Source organism: Alnus glutinosa, chromosome 6, assembly GCF_958979055.1.
Source record: "Alnus glutinosa chromosome 6, dhAlnGlut1.1, whole genome shotgun sequence".
Classification (NCBI taxonomy): domain Eukaryota; kingdom Viridiplantae; phylum Streptophyta; class Magnoliopsida; order Fagales; family Betulaceae; genus Alnus; species Alnus glutinosa.
Window position 1 is genome coordinate 16,062,291 of NC_084891.1, and position 20,186 is coordinate 16,082,476.

The following is a 20,186-nucleotide window of genomic DNA, read 5'->3' on the forward strand; positions in this document are numbered from 1 at the left end:
TCTAGCCAGCTCTTATATACTATGTTTTAAAAATCAGCATTATCGTGTACTAAATATGTAACTGTTGGTTCATTTTAATATTAAAAGAGTAATATTTGGTTAAATGGGTTATTAATAATGATGAAAATGATTTGGTAAATTAATTGAATGAGAATTGTGGGAGTTTCATTGGTTAATGCATGGGAAGTTAGTGATCGAGGAGTAATTAAGTATTTTGACAAAAAATCTAACTTCCACATTCATAAGCGGAGAAATTTTAATTTGTTTTGATTTATAATTTGTTGGTCATTGAGCTTAAGTGTGTGATGCAAGAAAATTCCAATTACCACTAAAAAAAAAAAATGACACTATTCATTTAGTGTCAGCTTTGCAAAACATATATATATATATATATATATATATATATATATATATATTTTGACATGTTCACATGAGAGAGGGGAGAGGGGATTCTAACTAGTAACCTCCGCTTCATAAGGCGTGGTCCCCAGCCGATTGAGCTACCCCCTTGGGGACTGCAAAACTTAAAATTGAGACTTTAGATTACCGTCGTTAACCACGCTAAGCAATGCTAATTAGAGCCACTTATGTTCAAATTTGCTAGTATCTATTAAGCATTGTTTAGTGTCGTTTCACTGTAAAAACGACATTAATCTAATTAATTAATTAAAAAAAAAATTCTCTTGGGTAAAGGCTGTTTGGGTCACAAGGTAAAACAAATATTCATTTCCATCTAAAGATTTAGCTAGTGTAAGGCAAAAGAACAACAAAAAGGTTGCACAAATACAATATCATCGTATAATTATGTTTCAAATTCAATAACATGTCACACAGAAGATGAATTAAAAACTAGAGACAAGATAAATCAAATACAAGATGATGTGCAGAGATCACATGCATTAGGCAACTGGACAACACAGATATAAACAAAATCCCCACCATCACCACAACAATGACCTACCGGTGCTACGAAATCCCCAGAAGTTGGCAATGAGACAGCAGCCCGGATCCAGCCGTCCAAGCCCTTATCTTTCCCCAACACCACCACCTCACCAACTCACAACTAGTTGTCACCTACAAAGAATGTCTCAAGAACCATGCAGCCTCCTTAGGAGGCCATGCTCTGGACCAAGTTTAGCCAGGAACAGAAGGAGAAGATGTACCTTTTTGCAGAGAGAGTGAGGTGTGTTAAATATATAGCTTACATCAGTAATGACAAGCATCTCAATGAAGATAATAAAGAGTCATTCATAGTTGAAGCTAATAATAACTAGATAGATGAAGAGTTTTCATGATGCATTGAATACAAAATGTTAGAAGATGTATAGTGAGATAAGAGGTGAGTAATTGTAACCATTCATAATTGTAGTAGAAGTTGAATGGTTGTGTAGTTGTTATAACTATGAATACAACGATCCCACAATATTCATGAGGAGAAATATGTAGTTCTCATTTCTTACATGGTATCAGAGCCTTCTAAAGGCACCACTGCTATTTTTCATCGATCCTCTATTTTGTTTTCTTCTCAATGGCTATCCCACCATCTTCTACAATTATCTCCTCTTCGTCAACCATTAACGAGTTCAAATAGTCAAATTCTTTATCTATAGTTTCTGCTCGTTGATAACCATTTTTTCTTTACTATCCCTATCATTAGTAGAATGACACACCAATGCTGCGGTGTTCTTCAAAATCCTCAATGCCCGTTTTTAATCAATGTATATTGATTCTATTTTAGCCATCAAATCATCAATTCCTCTTATGGCTTCAACAAGGTTCTTCTGTATCAAATCTTTTTCTCACCAAATCTTCCACGCAACTTTCTATTGCCTTGTTTCTCTTGTGGTTACCCTTTTAGTTTCACAAATCAAAAACCCCTTATTTCCCATGCCTTGAGTGTAACAAGGTCAAACTTCACTCTCTCCCTTGTCTCTTACAACAACTATTTAATGTGGCGTGTTCAATTTCTTCCCTACCTCAAAGCTCATCGTCTCCTCGGTTATATTGATGGCATTCTCCCATATTTTGAACCCATGTCTTCGGAGGATTTATATGCCTATTTATTAACCCATGAAATGTGTTTGGAGCACCTCTCTACTTCTATGGATTTCTTGGGCTCCTCTGCCAATGCAAACCCTTTCTTCCTCTCTCTTTGTTTCTCTCACTGATTATGTAAACCACCACCTAAATCTCAAATGACTTTTCTTTTCCCTACTCACTTTCACCAACCTCTAAATTAGGTTCATGGCTCTGTTTGGGGTCTCTCTGTTTTTTCTAATTTTCCTTAGGTCCAAATTGCTATGCTTCCATGCCCCAGTTTTTCTGCTAACCCCAACATCTTTTCTATCTTTTTATCTCTTACATAACTGCCCCCCCTCTCGGCATTCCTCAACAGATCTCCTAATGATATGGCTTGGAATTTAAATGCAGTGTAATTCCTGACAAGACGGTCTTCTTAGCACAAATTGTGCAATTCATCCAAAAAAAAGAAGAAGAAGAAGGAATTGGTCTTATTTTTCAACTCATTTGTTAGTATTTTATGTTGGCAACATTCTGGTTGATAAAAACACTTTATGTAACAGTTGCATTTTAAACAGGATTATCAGTTTTATTCAATGTCTTCAAGTTATATGGATAGTGTTCGTTTCAAGCCATGTAACTAATCACAAGTTTCTAGAAGATGTCCATGAAGATTCCTTTGAAGGCGTCTGGATGCCCCTCAGTGTCAAGAAGCTTCAGCATTGAAGACGTCCAGACGTCAGAGCAACACCGTCCGGACGCCAGGTCAAGCTTTTCCAATTTCTACACTGAGTTGGATTTCAGTCGACACTATTTGAAAAGTTTCTGCAAGACGTCTGGACAACGTGGCAACACGTCCGGACGCTACCCAGCGTTCCAAAATATTTCAGGTTTCCTTTACGGACATTGAAATGAGTGACAGTGAAGACTGTCCGGACACTCGGCCAAGCCGTTCGGATGTGGTCCTATTATGGGAAGAATCGCGCTATTCTAGAGAGGCTGTTGTAGAAGACTGTTCGGACAAGGGTAAGTTACCGTCCCGACGCTCCACAGCCAGAGTCCGAATTTGTCTAGAATTAGGTTTTCTGAAGCCTATAAATAGACGGCTTTAGGCTTGTTATTTGTAAGAATTCAGTATAGAATTTCATAGTGCTTAGAGAGGGTGTTTAGGGAGATTTGAAGATCTGCTAGCTCTCTAGCCGTTGCCGGTGTGTGCTCAACAATTCGTGTGAAGTCTATGTTAGGGGTCGGCCCTAAGGTAAATGATTCCATCAAAGACCCCTTCAAGTAGGAGACTTGGTTGGGAAGCGTTCACGATAGGCTTCGTGTTATAGTTAAAGGTATGACTACTGCAATAGTTTTCGTGAGTACGAGTGCTTTGTAACTTGCTTTGTCCTTGGATAGTGGATTTCTTGGGTTTGGCTGCCTCGGAGTAGTTTTTCTCTTCATAGAGTTTCCACTTCATCAACAAATATCTTGTCTCTTTTATTTTCCGTATTTAAGATATTTTGTTGCACACGAACACGCAATTGGTATTTAGAAGTCATATATTTATTTTTCAATTGGTATTAAAGCTTGGTACACTCTGGTTAAGATTTAATTCTTGAGTGTGATCTCTTGACTTCTACTTCTCTTCTTTTATTAATGTTATCATGTCTCAAAATCTTAATTCAGTTCCGCCCCTTGATGGGACGAGCTATGGCTATTGGAAAGCCCGCATGCGCTTCTTTTTAAAATCAATTGACGTCTGGAAAATTGTTAAAACTAATTGGATTAAACCAGAAGAAACAGACGAAATTGCTATTACTCAAACAAGCACACGACTTTCCAATGATAAAGTCCTCCATGCTCTATGTCAAGCACTTTCACCATCTGAATTTGCAAGAATTTCAAATTGTGAAATTGCTAAAGGTGCATGGCAAATTTTAGAAACAACATATGAAGGCACGAAACTGGTTAGCTCTACCAAGCTTCAAATGCTGATTTCTAAAGATGCTCGAAGAAGAGACATTCGAAGAGTTTTACACCAAGATTAGCGACCTAAAAAACTCGATGGTGAGTCTTGGGAAGTCAATCTTAGATGTAAAACTCATTCGAAAGATACTAAGATCTTTGCCTGAGCGTTTCAGGATTAAGGTGACTACCATAGAAGAAAGCAAAGATTTGGGGGAGATAAAGATTGAAGAGCTGGTAGGATCTCTTCAAACATATGAATATTCCTTACCTCCGGTTAGAAAGGCAAAGACCATTGCCCTGAAGGCATCCAAGACATCTAAAAAGAAATCCAGAGTCTCATCTGACGAAAACTCGGATATTGATGAAGATGCAATGACAATGTTAGCCAAGAGCTTCGAGGGTTTCAGGAAGAATAATAAGTTCAAGAAGAAGTTCTCTAACAGACTAAATAAGGTTCTCCACACAGCTGAGCTAGAAGAAGCTGAGAAGAAGGATCCAAGGGGTCCCCAATGCTTTGAATGCTCAGGTTTCGGGCACATCAAGATTGAATGTGCAAATCTAAAGAAACTTAAAGGGAAGGCCTTTAATGCTACTCTCAGTGATGAGTCTGAGAAAGAGGAAGAAACTCTTGAGGAAGAAAAGTTCCTTGCCTTCGTGGCCCCACATGAAGAAAATGAGGATTCTCAGCCCTACTACTCTGAGAACAGTGATGAAGAAGATATGCAGACAACCTATCAGCTTCAATACGTAGAATTCTTAAAGCTGAGGGAGAAGTACAAACAGCAAGTGCTAGAGCTAAACAACCTAAGGACTGAGAAGAGCACTATGCTAATAAAGGTCAATGATCTAGAAGAGAGGCTTCTGGAGACACAGTTGCAACTAGAGAGAGTCTCTGACGAGAAGCTGACTCACATGCTCTCCATTCAGAAGTGCCCAACCGATAAGACCGGTCTTGGGTATGTTCCTCCTTCTATTTGTGAGACTCCTTCTACCTCCAAAACTATTTTTGTAAAGCTAGTTATTCTCGAGTCTCCATCCTCATGTGTGGATAAGGGAAAAACTGTTATGGAAGGAGAAGTTCTAGCTATCCCTCAGGCTCAAGCCATGTTTCCTATTATAAGAAAGCCTCCCACATGCCATCACTGTGGTGAGCTCGAACACATTAGACCTAAGTGCCCACATCGGCAAGCTTAGAGGAAGACATACTGGCAGGCTCTTAAAACTCCCGTGTGTCACCAATGTAGAGTTAGCAGTCATGTCCGGGCTCGGGGTCCTCCACCTCAAAAGAAGCCGCCCAGGCATCATGGACCTCCTCCCAGAAATCCCATTCCAAGGAATGAGCAGCACTAAAAGCCTACTCCAACAAAGAAGACTTGGGTCCCCAAGAAGCCTTATGTGGAGAAACAGAAAACTATAGAAAGAGAATTCTTCTGCGAAGGAACACCTTTTGTTAGTTCTTTCATGAGAGATCTGATCAGATATCTGGAGTTACAGCTAAAGAAGGGAGGACAGAACAAAGAAGAGGACACCCACTCCCCGAGGGGGAGCGGACCTACCTAGTAGGTAAGGTCACACATGCCTAAGATTTTGGTTCCTAAATTCTAGAGCATTACAAGTACACTTGAATTGCATCTTCATATCATCATATCTCATTTATGCTTTGCATGTTTTTGTGGAACCATCTTTTCTATCCCTATAGTCTCTCTTGTTTGTTTTGAGATATTGCTATAGGTATTAAACAGGGATGATAGAAAAAGCACATCGAGCAGATGCGTTTCTATCTTGGTATCGTCAAACCTCTCTCCCTAAGGTTAGGTTTGCCCTTACCTTGCATACTTGGACTAATTTTTTTTTCTTTACCTATGTAGCATGTTTTTGTTGTTTTTCTACTTTCATTTTCAACAAAAAAAGGGGGAGAGGGGGGAGAAAGATGCAGATTTTTATTCCCTTATTTAGCTTTTCAAATATCTTATGTATTTTTACCTGATGTCTCAGTTCTTGGTGTATTAATTATATTGGCTTTTATATAACTGAGAGTTCTTGCTTGATATCTGCAAAGTTTTCCTGCTGCATCTATTTGATAGATAGTTGCTTTTCTCATGCGGTGAAAATGTGTACTATCAATGACGGAGAGAAGGGGGGCCGGTGGGGGCCATGGCCCCCCCTCAACTTTTAAGAAAAAAAAATAATTAAGGTAAAAAAAAAAATAATAATTAAGGTTTTTTGCTTATTGGCCCCTAGCAAAAAAAAAAAAATTTGGTCCCTTGATCCCTTCCTTTTTATTATTTCTTCATCTGGTTTTATCTCATTTGGAACGATAGCTTTATTGTCAAAACTTTTTCCTTTAATATTTCACGGGTAGGAACGGACATGTTTGAGAAGGTAATAATGGAAGGAACTTTACAAAATGGAAAGGGTTTAGTAAAGCAGTGCATTGGAAGAAGACATGTGTGGATTTGAGGAGTCGCATGCCTTACAAGGCTCGATTTCCTAAGGATGTGTGGCAAAAATAACGTAAAATGGGCAAAAATAGCTAGATGGCATTAGAAAAGTCAAGAAGATATATGTTTCATTTGTTTTATGTTGCGTTTAGCAGAATTTGTATTGTGTAGAATATAGTGTGTTTTATATAACAGTTAGTGGGCTATTGTGTTAGTCAGAGTGGGTTGTTCTAACAAAAATAGTAAGAGAATGTTAGCTTTAAGAGCCATATCATTCAGGACTTCAGGTAAAGCCTTGTGAGAAGGCCGAGAAGCACACAATTCATCCAACTGAAATTTCTCAATTTCAGTACAGAAACTGAGACATTTTTTATTTTCTGGATATTTGGACAACGGTTTTCTATTACCTTTTTTTTTTTTTTTTTTTTTTTTTTTTTTCCAAAAACTCTTTTTACTTTTGCTTATTGATTTTTAATTTGAAGGGAATAGTAAAAATATCAAAACTGGGTTATGTTTAATTTATTTAAAATTTGCCTTTATACTTTAACCTCTACTTAAGAAAAATATTTATTTGGCCCCCTCCCATTAAAATGTTTGGCTCCGTCCCTGTGTACTATCCAAGGCTCCCCTAAGGTACATTTTTTTTTTTTTTTTTATCTCTGATTTTATGCTTCTGAATTTTTTTTTGAGAGATTTTTAATGTGCTAGGATTGTCAAATTGACCAATTCGCTAGTTGAACCTAGCCCTAAAAATTCTAGCTTCCTCTCTAAGTTGTAGCACCAAAAAGAACAAGCAGTTATTCTTCTAAGCTATTACATGAATAAATTTCACTGCATCTGTGCTGATACAACCATATATCTTGTCCTTAACAGTGCAAGTAAAAATCAAAATTGTGCTGCTTCTTAGGGGGAGAATATCAAATAAGGGTGAGTAGGCCCTAGTATGATAAAGTTTGACTTTTGACTGATCTAACTGTGAAAATTCTCTCTTTAGAAAATTTAAGTTGCTTTAGATCATATCAGCGAAGATCATACCTTACTGAGAAAGTCTTCACACACACACGCATTGCATGAGTTAAGTAGACTGTTTAAAAAATTATTTTGCAAGGAAATTTTTGCTAGCTAATTACTTAACTCTCTGTTATATTTTAGCATCAGTGTTAAAATGCTATTGAACTGTGTTATCAGCTTTTTATACATGCGTGTTTTGAATATTATTTTTGGGAAATATTTTTCTGCTCTTTTTCCTCTGTTTCTTTTTTTTTTTTTTTTGTGTGTGTGTGTGTGTGTGTGTGAAGCGTCCGAACGGTGTTCTTTTTTTCCTGACGGTGCGACAGTTTAGTCCTGACGTTCCTGCTTTAAGTCCAGATGTGCGCTTTAGTGCGGTATCTTACGTGGCACTACGTCTGGACGACTTTAGTGATATGTGCGGACGGGGAACGCTTGAGGGTTAAATCGCTTCCCCACTACACCACACAACATTTCTCTCCCTTTCTTTGGTTTCTTTGTCGTTTGTGCGATTTTTTTGAGCTTTTCACGTGCTTTTCTCACGTGCACTTGTCTTTTTGTGATTTCTCTCAACCCCAAGTATGTTTCTCTACCCTTTTACTGATTTCTTTTAAGTTTTCATGCTTAAAAAAAAGTGTTTTTTTTTAGGGATAAATTATTTGTGGGTTTGTTTGAGTTAAAATACGTTTTATTGCTCATATTCTCTGTTGTTGGGTTGAGATTTTGCCTTTATTTGAGTTATGATGTCTTATTGTGGTTATTTATGTCTGTAATTTTTGGGATAGTCCATTTTACAGCTGTCATAATGCCCAATTTCTTTGAACTAACAAGATTTAATGATTTAATGATTTTTTTGGAATATCTTCTGTTTTTTAGTTCAAGAAAAATGTCTTCAGACAACTCTCCACCAAAAGTCAGGCAAAGAGTTGAAGAATCTATAGCTGACAGGCATCTTCGCATGGAAAAGCGGCAAGTCCTATCAGAGTGGAACCTTCTCCACGCCGATTTGAGGGATCCAGTTCTACTCCCTATTGGCCAGATGATTTAGGAGAGTCAGTGGGAGTACCTCTACAACTGTGCCTGCCTGGCTTTTTCTAGACTGGTGCGAGAATTCTATGGTCATATGATTATCACTCAGGATGATGACAGAGACCTGATTTTACAGACTGTTGTCAGAGGACACACCATTCAGATTGACCCACAGTTCATTATTGCTCTGATCGAGGTTCTAGTGCTTCATGTTCTAGAGGTTCCTTTCTCAGATGGTGTTGAGGTACCCAACATGGACTATCTTCTAGATTTCTTTGGCGCTCGACCACAGGGGGAGGAGAAGTCCCACTCTCAGATCAGTATTGCTGCCTTTGCCCCTATGCACCGGTTTTTGGCAAAGATAGTTGTGTCCAACTTTTGGCCTCAAGCTCGTCGCAATGCGCTTTCTCTCAAAAAGGCCACTCTTCTTTATGCTATTATGATGAGGACACCTTCTGTCTGTGCAAGCACATTTTACACACTATGCTTGAGGTTCGTGATGAGACGAACACCAGTCTTGTCCTTTGGGTGTTTGATCACTCATATCTGCCTTCAGTTTGTGACAGGCATTTCTGATTTTAAGCCCAGACTAATGCTCAGTTGTGGCATGAGGGTCAAGGTGAAGTTCCTCAGCCTCCACTTGTTCCAGTTGACACCTCAGCTGCTGCATCATCATCTCAGTCAGTGCCTCCTTCCTTTAACATTGAAGCTGCTTTTGCTTAGCTTATGTCTTCCCTAGGAGCTCTCCAACAGGAAGTCAATCTTATAGGAGAGCGTGTCGAGCAGAGTCAGATCGACATTTGGGAGTGCCTGAAGTATCATCACCCCAAGGTTGATCATGATGAGGATTGAGTTTTTATTACTTTCTTTTTTGTTCTTGGTTGTTGTTATTTTGAGAACAATTTTCTTTTCCAAGACCTTGTGTATTTTCTAAATACCAATAGCTTTTCTCTTATACTCTATTTACCCTTTCTCCTTTTGTAACAAAAAGGGGGAGTATTTTTTTGTTGTTTTGGACCGGGAATGTATTTCCAAACCAATCAAGTGTTTTGTGTCCCAGAATGGCCAAAGGGGGAGTTTGTTAGTATTTTATGTTGGCAACATTCTGGTTGACAAAATCACGTTATGTAACGGTTGCATTTTAAACAGTGTTATATGGACAGTGTTCGTTTCAAGCCATGTGACTAGTCACAAGTTTCTAGAAGATGTCCATGAAGAGTCCATGCAATTTCCAAGTCAAATCAACCGGTTCCTGTGCAACCATCCGGACGGGCCTTTGAAGGCGTCTGGACACCCTCAGTGTCTAGAAGCTTCAGCATTGAAGAAGTTCGGACGTCAGAGTAACATCATCCGAACTCCAGGTCAAGCTTCTCCAATTTCTACACGGAGTTGGATTTTAGTTGACACTATTTGGGAAGTTTCTGCAAGACATCTGGACGACGTGGCAACATGTCCGGACATTACCCAACTGGTAGCTATTCCAACCGATGTTTTAAAAATAAGAATTTGGTTTTACACTTTATCGGTTTTTACAACTACGTGGATTTTAATATATTTAACCACTCGCAATAGTACGGGACTTTGTAGTATAGTACTAAGGAGGGTATCGTACCACAAGGATTGGGAGGGTTGTTTTAAGTTATGAAATACTTAAGACGTTGCCTAATTTAATTAGAAAAAAGATGAAAGAAAATCTAAGAAGAACACTAAAGAACAAGCTATGAGCTCTGGAATATAAGGATTCCAGAGTTATATTCAACATAAAATAACACAAACAAGAGAAAGAAGAAAGAAAGAAGTGCTGGAAAATGTAAAGAATATTTGCATTAACTAAATTTCAAGTTTACTTTACTAAAAATGAATTTAGAATAAGTTATAACCTTAACATACCTTGAAGCTAAGCTCTCTGGAAAACATGAAGGAAAGGGTGCATCACATGAAGCACAAAAAGGAAAAATAATAACTAAAACTCTCTACCCCTTTCACTCTCACGTCCATCCTCTATTTATGGAGGATTTGGTACAAAAAACCAAGCTCAAACAATCACTCTCAGCCGCACAAAATGATGGTGACAACTTCTGATTAGAACCACACAACTTGAGGATGAATTTGAGCCACACAAAAAGATGCCGACATCTAAAGATCTTTCTGAAATATCTGAAGTCGATCGATCGATTTATTTTACCTTGGAGATTTCGATCGATCGAATATAGATCGATCGATTTTTCACTCAAGGAAATTTCGAACGATCGAATATACTTGATCAATTTTCCTCTTCTAGGCAGGAGCACTTGAACTTCACATGTCTTCATTAGGCTTAACTTGTTGATTTTTTTCTTGTTTTCAATTAAGACCTTAAAAAGAGATGAAACACTAAAACATAATAACACATTATTTAACAACACAAACTAGGGTTTAACATATGTAAATTAAGGGGCTTTGAATGTAAACATTCAATGCTTATCACACCCCCAAACTTACATAATGCTAGTCCCTAGCATTACAATTTAAAGATTAAATTTAAACAACTACTATAAATCCTCTTTCGTGGGAATCACGATTGCACTTAGCACATGCAATAAGCCTTTTAAACCCTTAGGCTACCCTAGTGGACGAGTGAAGTCTCGTGAAGGTTTAGCAGAAAATGCTACCTACAAACATTTATGTTAATTCCAAGAATAAAGTATCTTCAAAATAATGGACTCCTATTCATGAATAATTTTAAACTAACAAACTCATCTTACACAATTTAGAGAATTCCTTTCTATTTACTCACAAATGGCTGGACAAGATATCATATGTTCAAATCGATGCACTCAGATATTAACATATAGTTATGGGGTTTCAAAGTATTTCCTACATATATGTGCTTCTAATGTCTCAAATTTCTTCAAATTTCTCACAAGATGGAATAACCAAGGCATAGGAAATGTTTTAATTTTATTTACAATATTAATATGGTTGTGCAATGCTTAACTCCATTAAGCGTCTAATTAACCTATGTATAAGTGTTAGGCCAGTGACTCCCAAACCAGACGGCTTTAGGGCATTAGATGTAAAACATCCCAAAGGGCTTAATAACTTAAGTAAAAAAGAACTACGAAGTCAAACTAACCATTATATTTATTTACTTACATCTTTTGACGCAAACACTCAATGCTTAATGAGGCAAGAGGTCCGGTTACTCAATGAAGCTTTTTTTTTTTTTTTTTTTTTTTTTTTTTTTTTTTTAACTATGCCATTATAATGCCCAAGTCATCCATCCCACAAGGCATTCAAATTCAATCTAAGACACTCAAAACAACTATGTATGGTTACAACTTAAAATCATACCCCACAAGCAAAATGCCAATGTATTTCGTGATTTTCAAATTTTTCAACACATGCATTCTCATAGCCCAAGGTGAGTGAACAAAATTAGAGTCTCTACTTGTGTTTATGTGTTCAAAAGTTTAAATTTGCCAATGAAACGCAATTCACAATTATAAATCAACAGTATTCTAAGGAGTAATATGTACATGTTAAAACAAAAATTATGGACAAAATCTGAAAAGTGTCTCCATACCCCCAAACTTAAAGGACACATGGTCCTCAATGTGTATGTCAAAGGTAAGCACAAGATAAGGTATAAAAGAAAACCTGATTAGGGAAGGTATGGCTCAAAGCATACCCCCAAACTTAGAGGGTGGAAATAGTTTAACCTGAAAAGCAAAACTAGAAACAAGAGTAGTATACAAAAGAAAAAGAAACAAGAAAGAAATATTTCACATTCCGAACGGCAATATTAAAAAAAAAACGTTGTCCGTTACATCAAAATGACATATCAAAAGTACATTGTGCAAAACATAAAATATCCCAAAAGAAAACACAATGTCTAAAAAAATACATGTCATGATCAAAACAAAACAAAGAAAAATAGGTGCGCAACAGCACTCATGGCGCGGCATCCGGGGGTGGTGGAAGACGTCCTAGAATTTGACGTAACATGTCCTCCATAGCACTCTGCCGAGCCAGGATCTCCATGCAAGTCTCTCGCATCTTAGTACGCGTGTCACGCATCTCTCCAGCTAAAGTGTCCAACTGACTCTGCAGTAATGAAAAATCGGTGACAGAGGATGGAACTGAAGTCTGCCTGGGAGATGACTGCTCACCCTCGTGCGTCTCCTCCGCACGTGCATCATCAACCTCCATGTCGACCTGTGGCTTGCCCAACTGTGGCATGTGGGAAATACTCTGCGTCCACTGAGCTAGACCGAACACTGGAATACTCCTATCTAAGTTGGCCCTCTCCGGAAGACGAATTCCACTAGAAATTATAAGCTTGGTAATGAGGCACGGAAATGGAAGTGGTCTTTGTGCAGTGTTCCGCAGCCGCTTCTCGATCATATCTTCCCAAGACTTGTACATTTGCCTCCAAATTATCTCTGGGATGTTCACCCAATATCTCTTCTCAAAAGCATAAAGAGCATATAAAACGTCACCTATCCTCTGTGTCTTATGCCTCAATGGACACACATTCTTCTTTAAGACTGAGTCGACTAGTAATAGGTGAGGTGGCAATTGTCCTCTCTTCGCACAAGTGCCTTTAATATCACCGTAAGCCCCTCCAAACATGTCATGAATAATGAAATGCAAATCACAATGTGGAGGGTACTCACCAAAGCAGCCTCTCGGGTCGATAGTGGGGCAATCAAGTGCTCTAGCAATATCGTCAACGCTCACGTACACTCGTTGGTCCAAGACGATGGAAGACAAGTAAGCCGGATTTTCCGTGTCATATGTGAGATTCTGGTAGAACACACAGACAAATGGTGGGTAGAAGAAATCACCGGCGGGCTTCAAAAGTGGCAACAAGTTGCGCTTCCGAAATTGGCGATACGCCCACTTCACTTCTTCTTTCTCTCGGAAGGCACCGACAATGTCGAAACGAGTTTCGACATTGAACGGTCTATGCTTCCATTCTGGTGTAACGAACTCACCGAGGAGGACGGGACTGTCGGGGGAGGGAGGAGAGGCTTGTTCCATTAGAAAGGCTCTTTGAGGACTTTTTACGAACACTTGGTGGGCCAAAATAAATTTGCCAAGGAAGGCAAATTTTTGAATTGTTAATTGGTGAGAAATGGAAGAAAAGGGAAGAGGAAGAGGTTAAATGGAAAAGAAATGAAGGAAAAAGATGGGAAATTGAGAAAATGGGAAGGTTGGGAAGAGAGTACCGAGAGTAGTGAGGGAGGGCTCTCGGTGGGTTTGAAAAAGAAAAAAGGAAGAAAATGAAGGAATGAGGAGGGCACGGGGGTTTTAAAACCCTGTCACGTGGCTACTAGGCGATGTCGATCGATCGATTTTAAAATCGATTGATCGATCTACTTATAAAGAGATCGATCGAAATTAGATCGATCTACTTGGAATGTGATCGATCGAATCCCCCTCCCCATTGTTTTTTTTTTTTTACTTAAACATAAAAATAAAAACAATAAAAAGAATTTATACAAAACAAACTAAAGGGTGATGAAACGTATGTACAACAAAACAAAAATACGACCGAGTATACTTAGGCACATAATGTACAACATAAAGCTCTAAGTATCAAAAGTAGATGGGATCCGTTAGATCAACGGTTTCCACATCTTCGTTATGCGCAATGCCCTGAATGTAGGGTTTTAATCTCTGACCATTAACCTTAAAAAATTGGCCAGTTTTGGGATCTTTTAACTCAACTGCTCTGTGAGGGGATACAGATGTGACTATAAAGGGCCCATCCCATCTCGAACGGAGTTTACCAGGAAACAGGCTAAGTCTAGAATTGTAAAGCCATACCTTCTGATCTGGAACGAAAGTATTCGGCCGGATGTGTTTATCATGAAATGCTTTCGTTCTTTCCTTGTACATCCGGGCACTTTCGTAAGCATCATTGCGGAGCTCTTCAAGCTCGCTCAATTGTAACCTTCTGTGGGACCCTGCAGATTTCATATCAAAATTATAGGTCTTGATTGCCCACCAAGTCTTGTGCTCTAACTCTACAGGGAGATGGCATGCCTTGCCATAAACAAGCCGATATGGCGATATGCCAATCGGTGTCTTGAAAGCTGTTCGGTAGGCCCATAATGCATCATTGAGGCGCAATGACCAATCCTTGCAATCCAGCCGAACCGTTTTCTCTAAAATTCTCTTTATCTCCCTATTAGATAATTCCACCTGGCCACTTGTCTGAGGATGGTAGGGTGTGGCAACTTTATGAGTGACAGAGTATTTGACAAGTAATGTTCTTATGAATCGATTACAAAAATGTGTTCCTCCGTCACTGATAATTACACGAGGCATACCAAATCTACTAAAAATATTTGTCTGAATGAACTTCACAACAACTTTATGATCATTGGTTTTGGTTGCCACAGCCTCTATCCATTTTGATACATAGTCCACCGCCACTAAAATATACTCAAATCCGAAAGATGGCGGGAAGGGTCCCATGAAGTCTATCCCTCATACATCAAAAATTTCGACAATTAGGATGGGGTTTAGAGGCATCATGTCCCTCCGAGATATTGTTCCAAGGCGTTGACATCGATCACACGCCTTACAAAACTTGAAAGAATCCTTAAACAAGGATGGCCAGAAGAATCCACTCTGCAAAACCTTCACCGCATTCTTTTGTGCACTAAAATGTCCTCCACATGCTAGAGTATGGCAAAACATGAGGATACTATGAATTTCACCTTGCGGTACACAACGGTTAATAATCTGATCAGCACAGTACTTGAAAAGTTCAGGATCCTCCCAAAAATAGGATCGGATCTGCTTGAAGAAATGATCCTTAGCTTGCTTAGACCAATCTTACCTGTAGCAAGATAATTAACTATGTCAGCATACCAAGGTATTCCTTAAGGCCTGATCTCTAGCAGTTGCTCATCTGGAAATGAATCATGCACTGGGATGAGAGAGGACTCAAGAAATATACGAGAAAGATGGTCAGCTACAACATTTTCAGATCCTTTCTTGTCCTGTATCTCTAGATCAAACTCTTATAGTAAGAGTATCCATGGAATCAAACGAGACTTTGTTTCCTTTTTGGCCATTAAATGTCTCAATGCGGCATGATCAGAGTATACAATCACCTTGGACCCTAAAAGATAAGAGCGGAATTTGTCCAAGGCGAAAACAACTGCTAGTAACTCCTTCTCTGTGGTGGTATAATTTGCTTGTGCTTCTAACACAGTCTTACTAGCATAGTAAATCGCGTGAGGGAGCTTGTCGTCACGTTGACCTAAAACAGCACCCACTGCATAGTCGGATGCATCACACATGATCTCAAAAGGGAGAGACCAATTGGGAGTCTTCATAATCGGAGCTGAGGATAGAAGAGAGAGAAGTGTCTCGAATGCATCTAAACATGCTTCATCAAAGTTGAACGAAGTTTCCTTGGCAAGAAGGTTGCACAAGGGTCGTGAAATTTTGCTAAAATCCTTGATGAAGCGACGATAAAAGCCGGCATGTCCGAGAAATGAGCGTATTTGCCTAACCGTGGTAGGTGGTGGAAGTTTAGAAATCAACTCCACTTTTGCTTTGTCTACTTCTATACCTCTTTTGGACACTATATGTCCCAGAACAATCCCTTCTTGAACCATAAAATGGCTCTTCTCCCAACTTAATATCAAGTTTGTCTCCTTGCATCGTTGAAGAACGAGTGAAAGGTTATGGAGACATTCATCAAATGTAGGTCCAAAGACGGAAAAATCGTCCATGAACACTTCAAGGATTTTTCTACCATATCCGAAAAGATAGACATCATACACCTTTGGAATGTTGCAGGTGCATTACATAATCCAAAGGGCATGCGTCTATAAGCAAAGGTACCAAAGGGACAGGTAAAAGTTGTTTTCTCTTAATCCTTGGGATCAACGGCCACTTGGTTATATCCCGAATAACCATCCAGGAAACAATAATAACTTTGGCCTGCAAGACGTTCTAGGATCTGATCAATAAATGGCAATGGAAAATGATCCTTCCTAGTTGTAGAGTTGAGTCTCCTATAATCTATACACACACGCCATCCAGTGGTCGTGTGTTGAGGAATTAGGTCACCAGAAGAACTCTCAACCACAGTGATACCAGACATTTTAGGTACCACTTGTATGGGACTCACCCATGTACTATTTGAGATGGGATAGATGATACCCGCATCTAATAATTTTACCACCTCTTTCATGACTACTTCCTTCATGTTAGGATTCAATCTCCTCTGTGCCTCCCTGGAGGGCTTAACATTATCCTCAAGATGAATACAATGCATGAATATGGAGGGATCAATCCCTTTCAAGTCTCCCACACTCCAACCAATTGCTTCCTTATGTTCCTTTAGAACATCGAGTAGATTACTCTCTTGGTCATCCTGTAGATTAGATGCAATAATAACTGGGAGAGTATCATTTGTACCTAAGAAAACATACTTAAGGGTTGCAGGAAGCTGCTTAAGCTCAAGCTTTGGTGGGGAGATCAGAGAAGGAATAGGAGGGATGCCTGACGTACTAGGTAACGGCTCCTTTGGTACTCTCCAAGGAGGAAAGTCTATTGTAGCCGCAGTATCAACTAATAAATTGACTTCGCCAACATAATGCTCAATATCAAAGTCCTCAAAGTCAAAGTGAGATAGACAAGCCTCCAATGGATTTTTAATCAAAAGGTGGGGGAGTGTGTCTTTAACAGTTTCTTCAATCATGTCCAATAAGAAACACTCATTGATATCTGATGGATGCTGAAAAGCCTTGAAAATGTTCAGCTTTACCTTCATGTTCCCAAAGGTTATCTCCATTTCTCCTGTCCTGCAATTTATGCAAGCGTTAGCCGTAGCTAAGAAAGGGCGTCCAAGGATGACTGGGATAAACCTTGTGGGGTCTGGGACAGGTTCTATATCAAGAACAATGAAATCTACTGGGAAGTAGAACCTGTCCACTCTAATGATTAATCTTCAATTATACCACGAGGTTTCTTTGCGGATCTGTCTGCAAGTTGCAAGATAACCGTCGTGGACTTCAACTCTCTGAGTCCTAATTGCTCATAGACCGAGTAAGGTAACAAATTAACACCTGCACCTAAATCAAGGAGTGCCTTGTCAATGGTATGGTCTCCAATAATACAAGAAATAGTGGGAGCACCTAGATCCTTAACTTTGGGGGCTACAACGTGTTGTATCAAAGAACTTACTTGCTCGGTCAAAATAATTTTTTCTGGACTACGCTTCCTCATCTTACGCTTTTGAGTACACAAATCTTTTAGAAACTTAGCATAAGGTGGGATCTGTCGGATAGCATCAAGAAATGGTATATTAACTTGTACCTTTTTAAAAACATCCATCATTTCTTGATATCTTTCTCCTTGCTTCACAGCACTAGGAGGCTCCTTGAGACGTTCAGGGAATGGAGCTCTAGGCTCATAAGCTATCTCAGGAGTGGTTTTCAACTTATCTTTTGGATTCTCAAGGGGTATATTTGGATTTGATCAGGATTCACCTTCTTCAGTGTCTTTCTGCCTGACCTGATTATCGACTGTCCTTCCACTCCTGAAGGTTGTAACTGCTTGGACTTGCTCATGGGTGGTGCTGCCGGAAGCACTCCTATCGACCATGTATTGTCCCTTAGGGTTGGCTATTGGTTGGGAGGGAAGTTTCCCTTCTTTTCTCTGATTAAACGCATTTGCTAGCTGTCCAACTTGACCTTCTAACTTGGCAATCGATTGGGAATGAGAATCCAGCAATTGAGTATTTGCTTCCAAGTTATCAAGTGCAGTTAAAACCTTATCCTCAAAAGCAGAATTTCTTGGAGGAACAGCTGACTGGTACTGATACTGATGGGGCCGATAATTGGGATTATAGGATTGATTAGGAGGCAAAGGGTGTGCCTGATTATGCACTCCTATAGTTGGTCCCTGATTCCCTGGAGCTCGCCAAGAGAAATTCGGATGATTTCTCCATCCCGGGTTATACGAATGAGAATATGGATCATTAACCGGTCTGGAGATGGCTGCATTTTCTTGCTCATGAGGAACTTCAGAGAATTGTCCTATGACGGAGCAATCTTTCGCCTGATGCGATGGATTAGAGCAAAATGAGTAAACTTCCTGTGGAGGTGGAATGTGAAAAACAGTTGTAGGTGCAAAACCAGTAGCCATAATTTGATCTAATTTTCTTGATAAGGCATCTACCTTAGTAGTCACATCTAAGGAATGGCTTACTCCGAAAATTATCTCACTTCTTTGGTTCTTAGATGCAGGTGCCCTACGACCAGATGATGAATGGTGTAAAGAATTTTTAGCTAAGTTTTCAAACAGGATCCACGCATCATCTTCACTTTTAAGCATAAACCTACCCCTACAGGAGGCAACTACCATTTGTCTATGAGGCTCTGTTAAGCCACCATAGAAACACTGAATAAGCTGCCACTTGGGAATAGCATGATGTGGACACCTCCGTAGAAGGTCCTTCATCCTATCCCAAGTTTCATGAAAAGGTTCCCCCTCTATTTGTGAAAAACCGGTTATGGCTTTCCGTATTTGGTTTGTTTTCCCTATGGTAAAGTACTTCTTAAGGAACTCGTGTTGCATCTGAGCCCAAGAAGTGATGGAGTTAGTCTCTAGGGAATTCAACCAATATTTTGCTTTATCTTTTAAAGAAAATGGAAACAAACGCATACGCAAAGCATCTTCAGAGATGTTTTGTAATCTCATAGTTAAACAGATCTCAAGGAATTCATCAAGATGCTTATAGGGGTCCTCGTTATCAAGCCCATAAAGAGATGGGAGCATTTGAATAATGCTGGGCTTAATTTCATAATGAGCTACCGTAATGTCCGGTAGCTGAAGGCTTGAAGAAGGGGTGCATGTAGTGGGAACATAATGATCCCTCAACAACACGGGCTTTTGTTCTTCAGCCATAGGTGTTTTCGAGCGGGCTTTTCGACGTGAGTTCCGTTCGGATCTACGACGTCTAGGAATCCGCTCTAGGTCTAGGTCGTATGGAATAATAGGCAATAATAGCGACCGTCGACCGAACATAAACTAACAAAAATGAAACAATATATACAAAACAAGGATTTAGAAAAAATACTGGTTTCAGCAGAGTTCCAGTTGCTGCAGTAGTTTCTGTTGCTCCACTAAAGTCGCTCGATCGATTTCAAAATGGATCGATCGATCGAATAAAGTATCGCACGATCGAATCTTCTCTGCAAAAAACAAATTCTACCGAATCCTAAAAGAGTGATATTTGCACAAAAACATGAAATATTGACAAAAAAAAAAAGAAAAAAAAAAAAAGAAATTTAGTTTCTGCCTTGAAATAGCTGCTGAGATGTCACTGAGATAGGTCGATCGATCGATTTCTCGATCGATTGATTCTTTTGGTTTTGAAAAATAGATCGATCGATTTGTGTTTTGCAGAAAACAGAATTTTGCAGAAACAGAATCAAAACAGTTTATACACCCAAAAACAGTTTTAGACAGAACCGAAACCGCTTATGCACAGAATATAAAATATGCACAGAATCAAACTAGAGAAAATCCTAAATACTTCATAAACAACCGTTTGCAATCCCCGGCAACGGCGCCAAAAATTGGTAGCTATTCCAACCGATGTTTTAAAAATAAGAATTTGGTTTTACACTTTATCGGTTTTCACAACTACGTCGATTTTAATATATTTAACCACTCGCAATAGTACGTGACTTTGTAGTATAGTACTAAGGAGGG

The 20,186-nt window shown here is 39.1% G+C and overlaps 1 protein-coding gene across 1 annotated transcript; it reads right to left on the reverse strand.

Annotated features, from left to right (window-relative positions):
• Positions 1-17,408: 17,408 nt before the first annotated feature.
• Positions 17,409-19,376, reverse strand: LOC133871566 (uncharacterized). The gene is made up of 3 exons (XM_062308994.1): positions 19,130-19,376; positions 17,957-19,009; positions 17,409-17,911 (listed from the first exon to the last, which is right to left on the reverse strand). Exons 1-3 carry the CDS (start codon positions 19,374-19,376, stop codon positions 17,409-17,411), a joined length of 1,803 nt encoding a protein of 600 aa, XP_062164978.1.
• Positions 19,377-20,186: the final 810 nt, after the last annotated feature.